At 51.0% G+C, this 20,661-nt stretch overlaps 1 protein-coding gene across 2 annotated transcripts in view; it reads right to left on the bottom strand.

Moving 5' to 3' along the window:
- Positions 1 to 19,554, bottom strand: part of LMX1B (LIM homeobox transcription factor 1 beta) — a 110,860-nt gene extending 91,306 nt beyond the window's left edge. The window contains exons 1-2 of one of the 2 annotated variants that reach the window (XM_075519711.1): positions 18,903 to 19,554; positions 18,360 to 18,546 (exon numbers count right to left, since the gene is read on the bottom strand). In XM_075519711.1, coding sequence (XP_075375826.1) covers positions 18,360 to 18,546; positions 18,903 to 19,041 — 326 coding nt within the window. In that variant the 5' untranslated portion in view covers positions 19,042 to 19,554. The remainder of the gene's footprint in view (positions 1 to 18,359; positions 18,547 to 18,902) is intronic. The other variant, XM_075519712.1, reaches the window with a different exon arrangement.
- Between the last annotated feature and the right edge of the window lie 1,107 nt (positions 19,555 to 20,661).

Here is a 20,661-nt window from a genome sequence, read left to right as displayed (position 1 = left end):
TAAAAATTACAGCAACCAGTATAAACTTCACAAATCCACCGAGGAGGCAACTCTTCAAATACCTGTGGTTTCCCACATTTTCCAAGGAAAACAAAAAGATTTATAGTTTCTCATGTTAAATCTGAGAGGCTAAACTTTGAGAGACATACTTGCCCACCTGCTGCATGTGTATTAGTTCTAGCTGAAGAGAAGTCAATAAAAATAGAGAAAGAAGAATTTGCAGAGCTGGTTAAAGTAATAAGATTTGTTTCAGAGCATCTGATCTTTAGACTAACAGACTTCCAAACAGTTGGACAAGTAAATAAAGCACCACAGGGAACCGCTAGTTGAAATAGGTTACCGCAGGGATACGCACAAAGGAATTCCTACAACTAAGAAAGGGCCAGAGCTATGAAACTTATAATACCAGCGACTGGGATGAATTGCCGACTTCTATGACACTTAGGAGCGAATTCTATAGGTACCCACGCTTTGAGGAGGGCATAAAACTCTCTTCTGAGCTTCGGGAAGTATTACACCCAATAACAATTACCACTGAGCAACAACAATATTTTGCACTTCATGTTGATCCTATGCTTCTGAAAAGATAGGGTTTTTTTAGTTCCACTTACTCCTTTTTCTGGACAGAAGGTTTGGAGAAGCTTAGTGATACATTTCACTACACGGTCTCACATACACGACGCAAAAGGAAATATTTCCCTTAAAGGTCTTACTTCCTTTAGAGAAATAAAAAGAAAATCCAAACAAAAAAAGTTAGCCTGTGAATCCTCCTACCATCTCCCTGGGATTTTTCTGCACCACATACACAGCTTCCCCGGGATGGAAGCAGGACAGCACACGCGTCATGCAGGGCAGTGCAAGACAGGGTACGTGGAAGCCATGCAATGGTCCCAGCTCCCAGGAACGGGGAGCGGGCTGTGCAATGCTGCAGGCAGCAGCTCGGCTCTGACAGAGCAAAGCGCAGACAGCGAACAAAGCAGGAGATGTCCCACGTCCATCCAGCGACGAGGGGGTGGAGGTGACACTGTTGTAAGGTGCCATCTGATCAGGACTTCTTTTCTGTGCTTGACATGAATAAGGGGATTAGGATGGCAAGTTTCCGTGAGCTCACTCTATCGGACAAAAGGCCCTGAGGTTTAGTGTCACACTGCCTGATAAAAGTACAGGAGGCTGTCAATCAAGGGCTCCTAGGTACTTGTGTCGGTGACATAATCTTATTAGAAGATAAACCAGTGAAATCCTTTTCATGATGAAAAGTTACATTTAATTGCTCCTTTGCTTTTCTCCGCTTTCTCTTGTGCATTTGTCCATTTAACTTTGTTAACGATAGCTATTACAAGAACATAACGGCACAAAGATGCAAGCCATCTACCCTATAGCCATGCTCATAATAAATGAAGGGCTAAGGATCCTGAAGGATGGCAGTGTCTGCGCAGAAACAGCATCAGCTGAGATCTTTTAAACAGAAGGTCAAAAGAGTTACTGAATTAATTAGCAGGAGTACTCATGCACAAGGATAAAGTTAAATGTTATGTCAGTTGCTTTAATACCAAAGTAAGCTGACAAAAAGACTAAAAAATGGCAAAGCTCAGTCTCTGTGCAACAGACAAAGGGAGACTTTTAATATCCTCTTAGGGGAGCAAATCCGTACTAGCCTTAGTAACGTGCCTGTTTCAGCCAATTTCAGGTTGTTTCTTTTTGGTTTCACAAACAGGCAGCTGATGCTGACAGCATGAATCACCGCACACTGCTGGGAATGAATCAGGAGAAACTTCACCGGAGCCCGGAGGGGCGAGTCGGGAGCGTCAGTGTCTGCATCCCCTGCGTGCCCGCTGCGGCACCCGGGACCTGCGCGCTACGCTGCGGGCTTGGCCGGGAGCAGGTCAGGATCCAGCCCGTGTCACACAGGCCAGGGTGTCGGAGCAGAAGCTCTCCCGTGCTCGAGAGGAAGGCTTGAGGGCACAGGCGAGGTCTGCGTGGTACTCTCTTCTGGGGAGAGAGGAGAAGGACAGGGTACTCTGCTCAATCGGAAGACCCCGAGCCCTGGTGCAGAGGAGGTGGCTCCGACGCCGCTGTCCCTGGGGAGCCTGCAGCCGGACACCTGCCCGGCCGCGCGGCTGCGGTGGGAGCAGCCCACACCATGCACCTGCCCCGGCCACACCGAGCACAGCCCCCGGGCACACACAGGACTCACGTCCTCATCCGTGGTCCCCCAACCTTCCCAAGACACCCCAGCCATCACTCTGAGCCAAAGGAGGCCACTGTGCCACCCGCTGTCGCTTTACACGTGTTCACTGTATGGCACGGGCGCTCCCTTGCGTGTGCACGCCTGCGCACCGCACTGCTCTGCTCTGTGTGCACGCCTGCAGTCCGGCACTCAAAAATGTCAAGGCCAGGAAAGAGAGGATGAGCTGCCCTCGCTGCCGGTACCGCCGGGCAGTCGCTCTCTCTGCACACCGGGCGGCCGCAGGCGGCTCTGCCCGCAGCCGGGGGACCGGGGGGTTCAGCCGCCGCCGAGCGGCAGCGGGGCTATTTGGTCTGGCTTGAACTCCCCAGGAGTGCCAGAAGCAGCAGAATAGCAGGAAGCCATGCAAAATTTTAAAGCTATTTTCCAAATATTTTCAGTTTGGGAAAGAGAGCTTGGACGTGATCTTGCTTTAACAGGACTGATCCAAAGGCTAAATTGAAGGTCAAGAAGTTTGTCCTGCAAAAACCAAAATGGACACAAAGATTAGCCAAGGCATTGCCAGTACAGGAGAGGAGAGTTGCCCAGGTTACTGTGGCCCAGATTGCCCCAGCAAATGCCTCCGGGAAGTGAATGAGCGTTCGCCATGCGGTTTAGTTACCCTAAGGCCCCCCAGTTCTTCACCTGGTTGTGCACGTAACTTTACCTTGTAAATAGCTACTGAAGAGACCGAGTAAAATGAACCACCTTATTAATGAGCAGGATCACAGCCCAAGCTAGAAGCTATGCTTCTCAAAATATATATTTTTAAAGCATCATATAATAGTCACAATTAATAAACTACAAACATTTTCTCAGTAAATGACTGGTGCCATTTAGTGCCACGGAGTCCCACCAAAACAAGTTTTACACAAAGTACCTGAGTGTGCATACTGCCCAAATAATTTAGCTCCACAAATGTGAAATGTTTAAAGAAAAAATGAATTCCATTCATTTTACACATACTGTTCCTTATTTTATCCAAGTGCCTGTCTGATTGAGAACAAACTAGCACTTTAAGCTGAAATGCTTTGAGAAATTAAACATGTAATTCTCTCCCATAACTCAGATGATCTTAAAGAAAATAAGTCCTCTAGAGTTCTTCAAGAAAACCATGTTTTCATTTAAGGACTAACAAAAAAAATCTGACAAATGTCTTAATACTTTGCTTTTTTAGTAAAAGTACGCATGAAAAATCATAAGAGAGAAGGATCAGAGGGGTTGATGGCAGAACGAAAGCAGCTGAAAAATGTGATTTAACATTGGTTAAATCAGTAGTAGTTGGTGATTTAGTGAAAGACAATTGTTACATTACCGGGCTGCTGATCACGTGTCACTGGCATTCCACAAACGCTTTGCCAGTGGAAATCTAACTCCAGCTTTTGGGAAGGCAATTTCAAAACAGTGCAACATATTATAAATTAACTACCTGACTTACTGTTTTCTCTCAAAACAACAGTTTCTATATTATGCATATTTATAAAATCCTTTATTACGTTTTCAAATATTTAATCACACATATTTCATGCCTACCAGTTCTGTGTTAGACTCTAGAGACTCCAATTACTCAACCGAGAAAGCCTGTCAAAAATACTTCCATACAGGTTATTTGCTATGCACCCAAATTTCTCTTCCAATTTTTCCAAAATCAACATGGGATGTGGAACAAGATCAGCCCCCCGCTCCGCTCTGTCAGGTAGCTGTCCTGGTCACCTCCATCTGAAATGTTGCACCGCGTAGGCTAATCAATGAAACCAAGCTCCTACAAATGAATGCTTAAAAGCTTTCAAAGCAGCAATGAGGAAAGAACAATGGGTGAGCTAGGCGCAGAAATTTATTTTTACTGATAGAACTTAAGCAAATCCAAGAAACCATTAGGAAGTGCTGTCAACTAAAGCTTGAAATCTAAGAAAGTAGCCATTCAAAGCACAGTAGGCCCTTATAAACAGTTAATCCACGCAGCTGCAGTAGTTAAAGCAAACACACTACCCTTCACTGCGCCATCAATTACACCTTCCCAGAAAAAATTACACAAACTTTGTAGGATTTTTCAGAGAGAAGATGGATTCTTTTGGAGACTTGAGGTCAAGACTGGGCTGTTTAAAGTATATTATTAACAAATAAACATTTATTGCAAAAAAACCCTATAGGCCTTTGGGGAGGGAAATTGTGTTATTTTTGGCATCAAATGACACAAGCCATTTATGACATGAATGGCTATCACCAACAGACTGATGAAATGGCAAATGTCTCCCACTTAACTTCCCCTGGCTTCCTGAATAAACTTTTTCAAACACTTTTTTCCTTCTGAAATGGCAATAAACTCCATGTAATTTTGGTTTTCTCTCTGTTCTAGCTATTTCAAGATCCGTAGCTGGAAAGGGTTGAAGGTACTTCCAGATGGAAGCTGAAGACTCCCCAAAGACTGGTAAGGCGATGAAAATCACGTTGTTAGGATCCGGGGCTATGTACTGCCCTTGTTTGTATGTATTCTTGCTTGAGTGACAACTCGCAATTGGCTTTCAGATGGCTGGGTGAAAAAGCTGAGGTTTAATTGTGGCATCCAACAAATTGAATGTTATAGCTCTTGTCATTGAATGTATCCGCTACGCACTCAGACAAACCCCTGCCAAAATATGAACTGAATTTTTAAGTAAGAAAAAAGCCACAAATGGAACAGGCTTCAATTACACTAGACAACCAGTATTCATAGGACATGGATGAAATGAAGACAGCTTGCTTGCCTTGGGCTGGTTTTCCAACCTTTCTGTAAGACACGGATCAGCACAGCAAGCTCAGCTACCGCCCAGCGCTCAGTCCCATCGCCCGGGGCCAGCCGTGGAGCACGGTCGCTCACGGGACCACGGACCACCCTGCTGTGGCCTCTGCCACGCAGGACGCTGCGGGCGGGCGGCCGCAGGGAGCGGGCGCTGCCGGAGCGCCGGCGCTGCTTCACCGAGTCCTCCCATCGCCTCCCTGGGGATCAGCGGCTGGATGGGGAGGACGCCGTGCTGGGCAAGGCTGCTCGCCCTGTAATTGCCCTGGAATCTCTGGGGATTCTCCCACATGAAATTAATGCAGGCGCCATCAAGGCTAATTTATTCCACACCCACAAAACCGTGCTGGGGAACTGGCCCGGGCATGGGTAGCGAGGCCGAGGCAGCCCAACTCTAAGGACCAAGCTAGCAGGAGCTACACACCCCCAGAGCACCGCCTGCTCCCTCCGGCTCGGGACACCCACCCAGGAGGTCAGGGACCCCGCAAAGGCCACGCGTGCCCCCGCAGCCCCCGGCGCAGGACACGATGCGAAGCTGCCGCTGAAATACAAACTCTGCCTCCTCCTCTTCTCAACGCTCTCCCACGGCAGCTCCTGCCAGGGCTGCGACAGCCAGGAGCGACCAGGGTGCCGTGGCTGCAGTGCGGGATCCCCCCAGCAGTGGGATTCCGCCTGTGCCTCCATTAACAAAGTAGCTGTCGGGAGTAGAAAGCGTTACAGCTTTCTACTCCCATCAGCTGAATCACTTGTTTGTTGCAGCTCCAACCACCAAGCCTGGCAGGTTCAAACCAATGATACCAAGTAGAGATAGTATCGCTGCAACGTTTCACATGCCATTTATTCCCTCAAATAGTTTTACTCCGTTTGTACTTTTGCAACATTTCATAAATTGCTCTTAACGATAACCTGGGTTTTGTACTCCCATCACTGTGTCCCGTCTGTAAAAAAACAGAGCTTTGCTTTTCTTTTTACACATACACAAGCCAAAAGGCACACGCAGGACATTGTAACATCTGCTGCGAGCAACAGCCCTCATGCAAATGCCGCAATAAGCACAAACAGCATAAGGCTACAACACTGTTACTGTCACCCGTTCACGACCTGCAAAGGGAAAACATGTGGACAGCTTCCTTGCAGCTTGGGAAAATGTTGGTAAATGAAGTAATGAAGTAAATAATTCCTCATACGTGTGTGTAAATAAATAAAAGTGAGAAAGTATCCAGGTATTGCAAAGCTTTGGCATGTTTGGCTGACAAGAAAGGGAATCCTTAGAAGAGCAGCATCGCCCCCGGGGCAAAGCGATGCCCAGAACGTGGGAGCTCTTCCTCCCTAGACCTCAGGGAGAACCAGGCTAGGAAAATCCAGGCGGCCAAGGCTGTCGGTGCTGCCTCCTCCAGCCCCGGGCAGGCAGAGGCACCAGCACTGCAGCAAGGCCTCCCAGGCAGCTCTCGGCACCAGTGGGCGAAGGCACTGGAGCCCACGCTCGTTGGCTGCGCACCTCCGACCGCAGGGCAGACCCTCGCCGAGCCGGAGCCTGCGGGCGCGGGGCAGGATCCGCCCAACGGCAGGCAGCACAACCTGAGCCTCCAGCAGATGCACACACCTGCCCGCAGCGACGCCAGAGCGGGTGCTGCCACCCATGCTCCCACCCATGCTCCCACCCTCTCCTTTCCGCAAGGGGAGAGCTGGAAAAGAGCACTATGGCGGCAGCAGAGCTTAGAGCCGCCCCCTCACCGCACGGGGCTGGGACAGCGTCAGACGGACGGGCTGCACAGGACGTCGAACGTGAGCTCCACAGACACACGCAGGGTCGCTCCAGTCCTCTCACGTGCTGGGGACGTCTGACAGCAGAGTTGACTCAACATCTGACTGCCGCTGAGCCCCAGCAGTGCGAGATGGTACCGGGTTGCCTGGTGCCCACCGCAGCAGGGTCTGCACCCTCACCTGCAGGGCTGACAGCAACCCTGGAGCCTCTGCACCTCTCCCTTCCCAGGTGCAAATGCAAATTCTACTGGCAGGAGGGCTTGGGGGCTTTCTCCGTATGGCTTCAGTCCCCTGAATTTCACTGAGCCTTTCTTCATCACCTCTGTCACTGTTACAGAGTAGAGATGCCGAGTCTCTGTGTGATTGTTTGCATGTAATAAAAACCAGACTGACATGTAATAAAATTAGTATCAATAGAATCACTTCAGAAAAACATTTTCTCTTAAGATTTCAAGAGAGCTGAACACAATATGCAAAACTCGTTCACTGGGGCTTAGGGCAGACTGGCTTTGCGTTGACCTCGGCAGAGAGGTAGGTCTTGCTCACTGTTCCTTTCTTTCTCTCTCTTCCCTCTTCCTTTCCCACTCTGGACTCTAATTATGAATGATCAGAAGGTGACTGGGAAGCACTCGAAATACAATATTTGCATTCCCCCAGTGCAGTCATAAGCCAAGTGGCTTGCAGAGGACCACAGAGCCGCCAGCAGAGTGAGGAGCACATGCTTGGCTTTGTCAGAATGCTTAATGAAGAAAAGGGATTTCTAAAGCCTCACTGCTGGTACTAACGTTCATGTAGGGCCCCACCACACTTTCCTCATCGACTCTAGTGTGAGTGGGAGCTGACCCATAGGGTTACGCTCCACATGTGAAGCTTTTCTTGTCGTCAGATGAAGCCCACACCAAGATCAAACTGAGAAGACAACTCACAATGTTAAACTGCGACTTCTATTTAGGGTGGGGTTTGCCTATGAAGAGCCCCATCCCCAAAAACTTCAGTGAGTGGCTCCACTTGAGTTCTCTCTAGGCACTTGCTGTCAGGTGAGTAAACTGACCTTGCATGACACTGCAAGCCACTGCATGCCAGGGCAATTGGCTTCAATGGCATTACTCATGGGAGCCCTGGGAGCAGGGATTTGCCAGCTCAGGTCCCCGACGGGGCCCATGAACTGGCAGCGTCAGCCCCTCCGCGCAGGGAGTGTTCCCGGCGCTGGTGATTGCTGCAGGAGGAATGTGCTGCCAACCTCCGTGAGCACTCGCAGCCCGCTGCGCGCACCGGTAATCTGAAGATTGCTCTCTAAAATTATAACAGTTAGGTACTGACTCAAGCCTGCATGTACATACAAACCTTCATGGAGTGGATACTCGGTCTGCAAACCACGATTAATAGTGGAGGGAGGAGGAGGGAGGATCAGCTCTTTCTCTCCTAAAAGTCAGAAATGCAAACCTCTCGATGCCCTGGCAAACCCACCTGAACAGGTAACCCGCGTGATCCCATCCCACACACACAGGGAACCCCAGCTCACCCGCCACAGCCAGGAAGAGCCAGCCCCTGGCTTTTGACCCATGTGAGCTCACAAGCGGCCCCAGCACAGCTCCAATACCCCGAACACGTCATTCGACTGGTAGGGAGGATGGACCAGGTAACCTAGATCCCCAGCTGCTGGAAGAAGTAACCGAGGTGGAAATGGGGGTGAGTGCCCGGCCAGCTCCAGCCTGTGCTGCCGCAGCAGGACCCTGGGAGCTGGGTCATCCCTCGCTCCCCCCCGCTCACCACCTTCGCGCAGCTCCCTGCAGCACCCGCTACCTCTCCCGCAGCTCCTGGCCATCTGAAAAGCTCATGACCAGGCTCACGAGCTGGGCAGGCTGGCCTGCTCCCCGCCAAGATCTACCACAGAACCGAGGGCACAGCACCACCAGAGGAAATAGCTGAGGAGCTGCTGCACTAGAGATGGCTCAGCACAGATCATCAACTACAAAGAAACGTCTGCAGAAGATCCTGAATATTTATGAACAATGCTGGGGCTACCACACTGTCACGCACAGCTGGACCTTACTGTACCAAAGCCTCCCCCGAACCGAAGGTAGCTCACCTCTTCTGCGGTCATTTCAGTGTTTTGGTTTGCATTTTTTGTCTTAGTTTCATGATTTCCTACAGTGCTTTATTGTGATTTGCTAATAAACCTCTTTGTACAATACAGAATTAAATACTTGTCTCATTTCACATGCATTAGCAAGAGAAACCGCAGCAAGCACACCCGCATCCCCCCCAAAAAACTGGATTAAAGTTGTGACATAAGAGAAAATGAGAAGCCAGAGAAGCTGCTTCCGCTGGGAAGCTGCAGGAATAGCTCTATCAGGTGTCAGAAAAATGCTAGCTGTAGGCAAGCTGATTATGTCAAAGGATAGGATCCCACAGGTTGAAAACAACTGTTCTGTGGAGTGGATGTTAATGAGAACTGTAACCTTTCTCACTAATGAGTTTTGGCAGGTATCATGCTGCAGCCCAAGGGTCCAGTCCCACGGAGCTCCCAGTGACCCCAGCTCCAGCTGTGGCAGGCAGCGGTGCCCAGCGCTCTGCCCAGGCCCACCTCTGGAGAGCAAACGCTATCCCCGGTCATACCGTCCACATCCACGCTCTGTAACAAATGTGCTTTCTCACTAATACCCGAGGAATGCAGCAGTGCCCAGTTTGTACGGAGAAACTACGGTAGGAAGCAATGATGTTTCTATCAGTCTGAGAGAACAACGAGTAACCACTGGCTGCAGTTAGAAATGCTTTAAAACAATATTAATAATTTCTTCTTCAAATTCAAATTTGCTGGCTTCCTATCATGACAACAACGTATTGTAAAAGTAGCAACTGCAAAAAAGTCCTATTGATGTAGACTATTATTCTTTTTTTGGTTTTGTTTTGTTTGTGTAATCAGTGAATGGTGATTCAGGTTACACGAAGGAACAAACACATGAAAGTAAACTTCCTAACAGCTACCAGGAGGATTTGGTCCTCAGCATGTGCACATAAATTCCATTAGCTCTTACTGGGAGAGCGCACGTGCACTCTTGTACATTATAAATAATACACTGATTGCAGTAAAATCAAGAGCCAAATTCTATCCTTTGATGAGTGAGGATGGCTCTCATTGAAGTCAATAGTAATTGCATGTTCACAAGTTCATGTCAACATTTGCAAAGGAAGATTTTGTGCATATTAAAAAAAATATTGTATTTTGGAAGCAAAGCAAATGACCTCCACGACCAGTGTTCCCTGTAAATGTATTGGCTTGTTACAGGAGCATCAGAGCATAAACCCTTATAAAGTTCCCCAGAAATGTGTTATTCCTTGTTTATGTTGCTATTAAGGGCATTTAATCAATTTGTGCCATAGCAGTTCTGCTGTATCTATAAAGAAGATAGCTGTAAAATTTCAAAACCAACAAAACAACAAACTGGAATTAATCATATTAACGATTCCTTTACTGTAATACAATCTCACAAATGTCTACTTGTTCAGTTGCCCACGGGCAAATAGTTTGTGAAAGGTGAGTAAAATACCCCAGTTCTGTATGAGCATCGCGATGAGCAGCACGCAGGTGGGTTTAGCCGGGCGGCTAGATTCCCATCCCAGTCGCAAAAGTTGGTGTAACAGATCCTGGGTTCCTCTGGTAACACTGATCTGAATGTTTCACCTTCTCCAGACAGCGGATACTTAATGTTGCATACAAGATACTTCATTTTAAGGGTTTTGCTTCTACATAACCTGCATTAAAATTGCATAATATACGACACATGGTGCTTTCTACTTAGAAGGTATATTTAGCATCTAATAAAGGGCAACGGCAACACATATATTCTGTGCACGCGCCGGTCATGTAAAGGGAGAAAACATTTGTTACCAGTACTTTGGTAACAACCAGAGCCTGTTTTGCAAAATGGCTGTTTTGAGAACCGTCTGTTCAGGTCCAGGGAACAGAAGTCCCCGTCCACTCCTCGCGTCCCTCTCGCAGCAATAACTTGCCCTTACTTTTCATAGCACCCGCTGATGCCAGGGGCTGGCTCTGGGCTCGGTGACTGCATCAGTCACAGCGACTGGACAAGTTTGTCAAGATACGTTCAAAGCAACTGCAAGCATACCAAGAAGTAAAACAAGAGTAAGACAATGTTTCACTTGAGGAATACCAGTCTAGCCAAAGCAAGTCCAGGAACGTAAAGTAAATGTAAGGTTAGTATTTAAAAAAAAAAAAAAAAAGTCAAAGATCTGCCTCAATTTTATGTTGGATTTAAAGAGGCATCTAGAAACAGTGAATAATTTGCCTGAACAAGGCACGCAAGATTTAGATCTATATTAGCATGCATGTTATAAACACCAAAGAGCATTACATTTACAAACAAGTCAGCTCATTTTACCTCACAAGTATTGTCATTTTTTCCCCTCTTACGTTCTCTATTCTCGAACTCAGAAGTCTAGCTTTACTTTCAACAGTTATTTTAAATTAGATATGAAGTTGTTGACGTATGTTTTTTACTTAGTTACTAATGGAGAAAAGTGCTGTCTCCTTCCCTAAACGTTACCAGTGCTGTTAAAGCTCCCACTGCTGCAAAATAACCTTATCTCCCTGTTACATTTTTAAAAATATCTTAACTCAGAAAACACCTCTGCTTTCTAAAAAAAATTCTAATACTGTTTTATCAAACAAAAGTCCATTTTAATTCATAGCTTTAGATATAGCATACCACAATTACATAGTCCTCAAGGTGTATATTTGATAATCATTCCCTGCCCACTTGATATATTTATTCCAATTCACTTCAGGAAAGGAAATTTCTGTTCTTAATTGCACCCATCTAAATCCAAAGTAACTCCTCTAATTTCATTATTTGGCTGCTAGAGTCTCAGCTGTCACGGTTCACGTCACATTGTTACTTATAACTAACCTTATTCTTTGTTTCAGAACAAATGTGGAGTTTTTATATTTTGTAACGAACGAGAAACCAGCATTTCATTATGAGTCAATCTTTGCCTCGTGAGTAACGCAATCATCCCCAAATCATGCCAAAAAAACCTTTCTACCACACTAAACCATCCAAGAGCAATACCCGGTTTGTTTACCTTTACTGGAGATTACTGTACAATCCACTTCACAGTTTTATTTATTTACTTGCTTGCTTTCTTACCTCACTTGAGCAATAACATGACATATCATGTGGGCAAAAAAACGTAGGCAAAGAGAAGCATTTATCCCTGTTTTTCTCTGCAAGTATGTCGTTTGACCTAGTACAGCCTTTATAGGGGATACTGTAACGGTCTTTTTCCATCTTGCTGGGGTTTAAAATTCACAGCTTCTGTGAATCTGCATTTTATGCAACTCGTGACATGGTCCAAGCCAGCCCAAGCAGTAGAAAATCCCTTTCTAATATTATCACAAAATATTACTCTTACATTTACACACCACATTCTTCCAAAACCGCCACAAGTCCTGAACAGCGCGAGGAGCATCGTGCAAACCAAGCAGACGTAAAACATACTCGCCTGCTCTTAGCCTAGCAACGATAAGAAAAATGAAGCGGTTTACGAATCCCTCTCTTTCCCCCCGAATTACCCCACTGAGCACGTCAGCAGACGTCCGTGGGCATCTCTGCGCACGTGTGCCGGGGCAGGAGGTGTACGCGCGCGTGCCTGTGCGCCCAAACGCACCCCCCTCGCTCCCCGGCGCAGGGCCGCCCGCGCGGTGGCTTTCCGCGTGGATTTCATTACACCCAGGGAAGGCCCCGTCTGCTTTTCTTGTGCACGGAAACCTCCCGCTGACTTGCACACTGAGTACGTAGGGAACTCAAGCTCTCGTCCAACAACTTACTATATCTGCTGAACTGTTCGTTCCAGGAGAAGGAGATACTAAATAAAATGAAATCAATTCCTGTTACAACAAGAAGCAGCAGATTTAGTATAAATTTACATTTTGTCTGGAATGAAAAATAAAAATCACAGCTGCATTATGAAAAGCATACTCCTTTTTCTCCTGAATATTTCTCCCCGGCTATCTGACTGCATTAAGCAGCCTCTAGTTGTTACTAAATACGCGCCCACCTTTCAAGTTCACCAGAGTAGCAAGCGTTCTGAGATGTACCGTGCTTTATAGGTTGCTCCGCAACGGAGGCAAGCAAGAGGGGTGTATCTTTACAATTGAAATACACTAATAACATAATTAGCCTAAGAAGAGACGTTATAATCCAGCTATTTTATCACAATATATTATTGATAGTTGAAAGAGTGTGATGTATGCCTTTGAACTAGTTCAAAAGTTTAGGCCAAAAAATGATAGACGTGATTTCTAAACAGAATACAAAACGTTCCCGTTTGTTACATATTTCAGTGAAGAGATTTTTGCAGTGTATTTCATACTTATTGGTTATTTTTTCTCAGGTTAGTACTGAAGCATTACAAATTATCCTCTTATTAATCTAACTGCATATTGCCTACATTGCAAAAAGATTCTCCCTATCATTTTCTACCGCAGACTAGTGCAAATTACCTATCACCGTTGCAATTATTTTGTCCGCTAAGGTTACCACGATTGTAGCAGAAAACCAAAATGTCTCCCCAAATTCTCAACACACGTCCCATTCCAGATCCCTGCTAGTATTTACTCAGCCTAACTCCTAGCCAGCTCTGGGCTCGTGGCTGGCTCGGCATGCCGGGCCAGTGCTGCTCCAATGCCCGTGCCGTTATCTGCCCCGCAGCCTCCCTACGTGCTGCAGCGATGAATTCCGGCTGACGCGGGGGGACCCGCGGGGGCTCTGCCCGATCGCAGCGACTCTGCTGACGTCACCGGCAGAAATAACAGCCACATTTCCTCAACGCTCCCGCTTTTGGGATTGTTTTGAGGTGCTACGAAAGCCTGACCGTACCGAGAATTTTTAATTGGGCTGATGTGTCTGATAGCGCAGGGCTGGTTGGATTTTCAGCAAAAATGCCAGAGTATTTCAGCGACCTTTAAAAGCATTTTTAGCGGATGACATAACTTTAATCATTACTCCATGTCCTGGGCATGTGCTTAGGCTACTCCTCATCTCTAAGTTTCCGTCAGTTTTTATGCTATTTCCTAATGACACACGCACAAGGACTAGTACCAGTCTGACACGAGAGGCAAACGAAACGGAGGGGGATCCCACGGCTCGGCACAATCTTGCCGAGTTCAGATGATGAACGATTGCACTGATGAGCATAACGATACGTCTGGTGCTCCCCAGTTAAAAAAAAAAATGTAAAACTGAAAACAAATAAAATCTTCCTGTTAGCAAGTAGTTATTAGCCGTTCTGCATGTAGCAGAATCTGGGAGCTCAAGTCACCTCTTGTACCACGGATCCTGCCTACATTCCACAGCCTGCACTCACGACAGACATGCGCTTGCTCTCTCTGGAAGAAAAATAACATTCACAAAAATAAGAGACATTTACTAATAGGAAGCTTTTGTCTTATTTCGAACGTAGAACGCAACTGAACTGGGAAACGTCAGCCTCGGGATTATACTCGTGTGCAAGAATTTCCAGAATCTGGAGAGGGTAACATTTCCCTACAGCAACGAGGCTTTGCAGCATTTTCTTTCCTTCCTGCGAGGTACACGCTGCTCCGTGCTGATTGTACATAAAAAATAAGCCCAGTCACCGACAAGAAAGGACTCAAAGATGAAGAACATAAGCATAAAGACATAGCAGAAATACACGGCAAGTCTTTTTTAACAGCATCCAATAATGATGCTAAAACAATGCCTGACATATCTTGAAGAATCTAACAAAAATCTAAATATTTCTCTTCCCCACCCTAAGCAAAACTTAGAATGCATTAATGAAAAATTATGAAATACCAGCTGTGATTGTTGGCTATCCTATCCCTTGAATAAATGACCTCTTTTACAGCCTTTATTTCCAAAGCTACAATAGGAATATGGATCTTTCTATAAATTATATGCATTTCTTATATATGAAATACATAACCTGAAACAGTTATTTTTCATAGCATATCTTTTTTTATTATCAGCAATAACTAGGGCAAATTGTTATGTAACACTGAGTAGTGAGATAAAAACAAACCAAAAAAGCACAATCACAAAAAAAATGAAAATATACAAATGGGAAATAAATGTAATATTTATAATTATTAATGTTTTATAGCAGGAAGCACTGTTACGAGTGGCACGATAAATAAATTCATTTAAGCAAAGAACCTGAATATAGCTACTGCAACCCCCCTATTTCTGATAAACACTCGTTCTGAAGGTTTCAGTTTGTGAGAAAGAAAACTTCTTTTAAAGAAAAAAAGCATAAGCATAAGGTTCCAAATGTGCAACAATCCTGCAATTTGGCAAAGCTCTCATTAAAATCAAAGAGATTCTGTTGACTTGGGCTTGCAAGAGCCAGCCTCCCTGGTGCCATTGTACTACTCTGGGTGTTTTTTTTCCCCTTAAAAACCTTGCAATCAAATGTACCTGTGACCCCCATGTCTTAAATTTTAGCAAAATAAGTGCTTTGCATTAAATGAAAAGATCAGGATGTATTCATGCAAAAAATTGTTGAATCTCTGGTTTAAAAAGAGTCTAAAATACATGCATAGCTTGTCCCACGGGTCCCACTGATGTACCGGTGATATTTTTGTGATAAATTACACTTATCAGGCACCTCTGACTACTTCAAACTGTGCTTGGGCCACTAATCCATCTCCCCCAGGATTTATTCTAACATTCCAAGCATAGGGGTACCTTCAAACAGCCAACATTTTTATTAAAAAAAAAAAAGAAAAAGAAAAATGTTTTCACCCTTCCTCCTAATGTGAAATGCCCTCATCCAAGGATGGGCAGTAATCATTCCTGACCCAGTGAAAGGTTTAAGGTCTGATATCTGACCCATCAGAAGCTTGCTTTCATTAGAAAGACGAGACACCAGTTTTCCAAAGATATACACACAGCACTTGATTATAGTCCTGGGAGTTCTGGAGAAATCTGACCTTTAAATTACATTACTATGTACAGAAAAATCTATTTAAAGCCAATTTCAGTAACTAAGATATTTAAGTCATCTTTATTCTCCCTCTTTCCCCCCCCCCCCCAGAGATCTGTAAATAGGACTCAGGATAACAAAAAGCATCTGATTTTACTGATACCGGTCTTCCTCTGTACTGATACGGTTCCACCTCGCTACTCCAAAGCAGGCTGACTTAGCACACAGGCATTTTACACCCCGGTACGTTACAGCACAGGTCGACGGCTGTGGCGGCACGCTGGAGATGTCTTGCACAACTGGCTCATGGCTTCACTCCTCCCTCCACACTCTTACTGATAAAACTGATCATCTGCGTTGCACAGCCCGTGAGAACGGCTTGCATGTATGAACAGCTATTTTTATCCTTCAGCTATCATAAAAGAGTATTTCTCCGAGTCTAAAAGGCAGCAGACAGGGAAAGCGCACAAACAACGTCAGCGTAGTTTCACATGTTTGCTCTTTCGGGCTAATAAAATTTCAGAGAAAACAAATTTTGATTTACCGTGTCTCCCCTCCCCTTTCCATGAGCTGCTGCTGCTGTCAGTCCTTAGGGGCACACACAGCAGGTTGCCATGTAATGTCACACTAGGTGCTGGGATTCAACAAAGGCTAACATGTTGATATCTTTTTATTGCTCGTCAGCCCCCTTACCCCGTTTCCCCCCTGTACAATTGGACACCTTCGATAATATGGAAAGTTCTGAAGCGGTGACATTTCTATTTTCCGTCAGAAGAGTGTTTTTGTTTTTACAAAGCAATAGTCCACGGTCTTGCTTTTTAAGTCGCGAAGCGTGATCCTTTATTTTACGGAAACTAAAGATGGGACTCGGAGGGTACATTTGTTTGTAATTAATGTACATATTTACATTGCCAAATAATGCTTTTTTAGGTAGCCTAAAGACTATTCTAAATTCTTTCCTAATTAACAAAAATATCTGAGGTAGTACTACCAACAGAGGCAGAAGTTTCACTGATGTACAACTGCAGCTACCACGAGGTGTTTCATTCTGCGTAGAAGTAAAAGACAAAGTCTGTGGATCTGCTCCCTACGCAGGGGGATGAGAAAACACAGAGAAAGCTGAAGCCCCGGCCCCTGCGAGGGCAGGATTGCGGCGGCCCAGGGGAGGCAAGCTCCGGGTTATTTTCCTGTGAAGCGCCCGGGCCCGTGGAAGGCTCTCTGGTAGCGTGCTGGTGAGGGCTGCAGTATGAAATAACATGTTTTGTTGTAATTCCTAAACAGGGGGACATTTATCTGGGCCGTTTATACAAGAGTTATAACCCTAACAATATTTATACTCAGCATGTCATGTTAGCATTTACTACCAGTTTCCATGGAGATGGATTTTCATGCTGTAGCTATGAAATGCACATTGTTGCCACTAAGCCACTTCAGGCCTTTCTGGAAGCCTGCTGAATGCCTGACAAAAGTTGATGCAAACCAATAGTTGTTGTTCTTTGTTTGTTGCCAGACTTCTAGCAGTGCCATATTATGTCCTAGTGATTGAAGTGCCCGTGTTCGCCCCCCTCCCGGCACAAAAAGGATCCTCAATTTCGGTGACAAGCATGAAGTGGGCTTCTGCAGGGGAGGACAAGCACGGCGCGGGGCAGGGGCTCTGTCTCCGCGCGGGGACGCGGCGCGGCGGGGGTCGCCTCCCGACAGGGCCTGACATTTGGGGATAAAGCCTACACGAAATGAAGCGCGGGCAGCGCCCGGGCCGGGAGGGACGGAGCCAGCGCCGGGCTCCGCGGAGGCACGGCCGGCGCCAGTCCCTGCGGCCGGGCCCCGCGGGCATCGCCGCGGCCGGCCGCGCAAGCCTCCGCGCCCGACGGCGGCTCGGCGGGACGGCGGCGGCCCCGCGCCCGGGCTCGCTCCGCCGGGATGGCCCGCGGGCGCGCACCGACGGCCCCGCCGAGCCCCGGCCGGGCGCCCCGGCCCCGCCGCCGGGCAGCCCGCATCGGCCGCCCCGCTCCGCGGGCAAGCCAGCGCTCAGGCGCGGCCGGGGCTGGCCGCGGGCCGCTCCCCGGGGCTCCCGGCGCGGCTCCGGGGCTGCGGGCGGCGGCGGGACGGGGCTCGCCCCGGGCAGAAGGGCCCCGCGGGGCGGCTCGGAGCGCGGCGCTGCCCGCGCTGCCCGGCCGGCGACAGCCGCGGCGGGCCGGGCCGGGCCGGGCCGGGCGGCGCAGAGCCGAGCCGAGCCGAGCCGAGCCGCCCCGCCGCCGCCCCCCTCCGACGGCGCCGCGGGGTCCCGGACCGCGGCGGGTCCGAGCGCGGCGGAGCCCGGGGCGGGGGCAGCTCCCTGCTCGGGACGGGCGCTGCGCCTCAAAGTTCCTCCAGTCCCGCCCGCTGCCGCCCGCCTCCAGCCCGCCGCGCCGCCCGGCACCGGGGCCGCCACCCGCGCAGCCGCGGGCCCCGGCGCGGCGCTTCCCCGCTCCGCCCGGCTGCGGGCGGCGGCCCGCTCGGAAACACGCTCCGAGCACGCAGCGCGCCGCCGGGCCGGGCCGGGCCGGGCCGCCCCGCCAGGGCTCCCCGCCGGCGGCGGCACCGCGCCGGGCCCCGCCGCGCTCTTACTGTTGGTAGTCCTGCTTGCAGTAGAGCTTTCGGTCCCGGAAGTAGCAGCTGGTGGTGAGGGCTTGCTGACACGCCGCGCACTGCAGGCACTCCTCATGCCAGGAGGACTCGTTCACCCGCATCAGAAACCGGTCCGAGATGGGCCGCTGGCAGCCCTCGCAGACGGCCTGGTGCTGGCAGTCCGACCCTGCGAACGGCAGACAGCGGCGTGAAGAGCCTGCCCCGGCCCCGCTCCCGGCCCCGCTCCCCCGACCCGCCCCGCTCCCGGCCCCGCTCCCCCGGCCCCGGCCTCGGCCCCGGGGCAGCCGGCGGGCAGCCGCAAGCCCGGCCGGCCCCGCAGCCCGGCGACACCGAGCTCGACGGCGGCCGCCGAGCCCGCGCCCCGCAAACGTCGGTGAGAAAGTTCCGCGCCCGCCGGCAGCCCGGGGCGAGGCGGCCGCAGCCCGCAGCAGCGCGGCCGGGCCCCGCCGGAGCGCAGCCCCGGGCACCGAGCGGAGCGCGGCGGCGGCTTTCGGCGCAGCCGAGAAGCGAGCGGCAACTCACCCAGCAGCACTCCTAAGGTGGCCGGACCCGAGCGCAGAGGGTGGTCTTCCATTTTAATACCGTCCAGCATCTTGGAGCAGTCCGACTGGCCCCGCGTAAAGCACCTTTCCAAGGACTCGGGACCTGTTGCGATATCCATGGGGCGGGCGGCGGCGCGGCCCGGCGCTCCGGGGCGGCGGGGGGAGAGGCGCTGCCGGGCGGCGGGGCCGGCTCAGCCCCGCGTCTGGCCGAGCTCGGGGACACTCTGCGGCCGGGAGGAGGGAGTCGCTTTTATTTTTATCTGGGAGACATGAGGAGCGTTTCCTGCCCGGACTTCCAGAGACGGGGGGCAGAGGAAAGAGCCGGCGCCGCTGCCCATGGGGGCAGCCCGCGCTACACGGGCGCGCACATGCCGCGCACACGGCGCAGGGCAGCCCGCGGTGTCACCTGCTCGCCGGCAGCGCCGGAGCCCCACGCCCTCCGCGGAGGGCCCTCCCGGGGCCGGGCCGGGCCGGGCGGAGCGGCGCGGCGGGGCCGGGCGGGGCGGCGGGGCTTCCCCGGCGCTCCGCAGCCCATGTGCCATGCGGCGTCCCGAGGAGCCGCGCCGTTTAGAGCAGGGGCCGCGGCGGAGGAACACACCCCCCGGCGCCTCACCCCTCCTCAAACTTGCTGACATTTGAACTCCATTGGTGCGCGCCGTATCGCTGCGCCGCGGTGATCCGTCTCCTCGACGTCAAATAGTGCCCTGGCCCCGCCGGGCCCCCGCGGCCCCCGAAGCGCGGCGGCGCCCGGGGCGCGGGGCGGGCGGGCTCCGCGCACCCCGGGGCGGCGAGCGGCAAGGCGGGCGGCGCGGGCCTGGGGCGCGCCCCGCGGGCCGGGCCCGGGGCCGGAGCCGGGGGGGAGAGCGAGCGAGCGAGCGCGGCCGCCGAGGACCGCGGTGGAGCGGGACCACGGCCGCTCCGCGCCGCTCCCCGCCCGACGGCGGCTCCGGGCTCCGGCCCTGCCCGGGGTAGGTAGCAGCGCGCGTCCCCCGCCGGGCCGCGGGCAGGTGGCGGCGGGACCGTCCCTCGGGGCAGCCGACGCCGGCGGGGACGCGGGTCTGTCCCGCGGGCGGTGGCGGCGCGACCGGCCCCGGCGGGGACGCGGGACGGGGCGCGGGGCTCGCACCGCGCCCGCCCTTCGCTGCCGGGCGGCTCCGCACCGTCGCGGCGGGGCTGCCCGCGGGAGGGCCCGGCCCTGGGGTCGGCGGGCAGCGGCGGGCGGAGCGGCCCCGGGGGAGCGTCCGGCAGCGGCCCGGGGGCTGCGGGAGCCTCCGCGGCGGCGGCGGCCCGGGAGCGATCGGCCCGCCTCCGCTTGCCGAGCCGCGCTCGCCACCGGTGCCGCGGAGCCGCGGGCACGGCGAGGGCGTTGGGCCGCGGAGGGGCTCCGGCTCCCTCCGGCTGCGTGCGCGGAGCGCGTACGGCGGCGGGGGCGCGGCGGAACCAGCCGCGCTGGGACGCTCCGCGCTCCTTCGTTCCGGCTTAGGAACCGACCGGGTGAGGAGCGGTACCCGCCGGCCTCCCCGTGCCGGAGGGCGAGCGCCTGAAATCCCGCGTCTCGGGCTTCCCTTTCGTTTTTGTTTTTCGCCCATACCGTTAAAAACCTAAACCCGAGGCAATAAAAATCCGGCAAGGATTCCGTGCGGAGTTTCTTAACATGACCCGCGGTATGCTGTGACCCTGCCGAAGGAAGGGAGTTTATTTTGTAATGCTCCCAAAATATTGATATTTAATAAGCAGGA

Source organism: Mycteria americana, chromosome 17 (genome assembly GCF_035582795.1).
Source record: "Mycteria americana isolate JAX WOST 10 ecotype Jacksonville Zoo and Gardens chromosome 17, USCA_MyAme_1.0, whole genome shotgun sequence".
Taxonomy (NCBI): domain Eukaryota; kingdom Metazoa; phylum Chordata; class Aves; order Ciconiiformes; family Ciconiidae; genus Mycteria; species Mycteria americana.
Note: the sequence above shows the minus strand (reverse complement) of the source record. Positions and strands in the feature narration are given on the sequence as shown.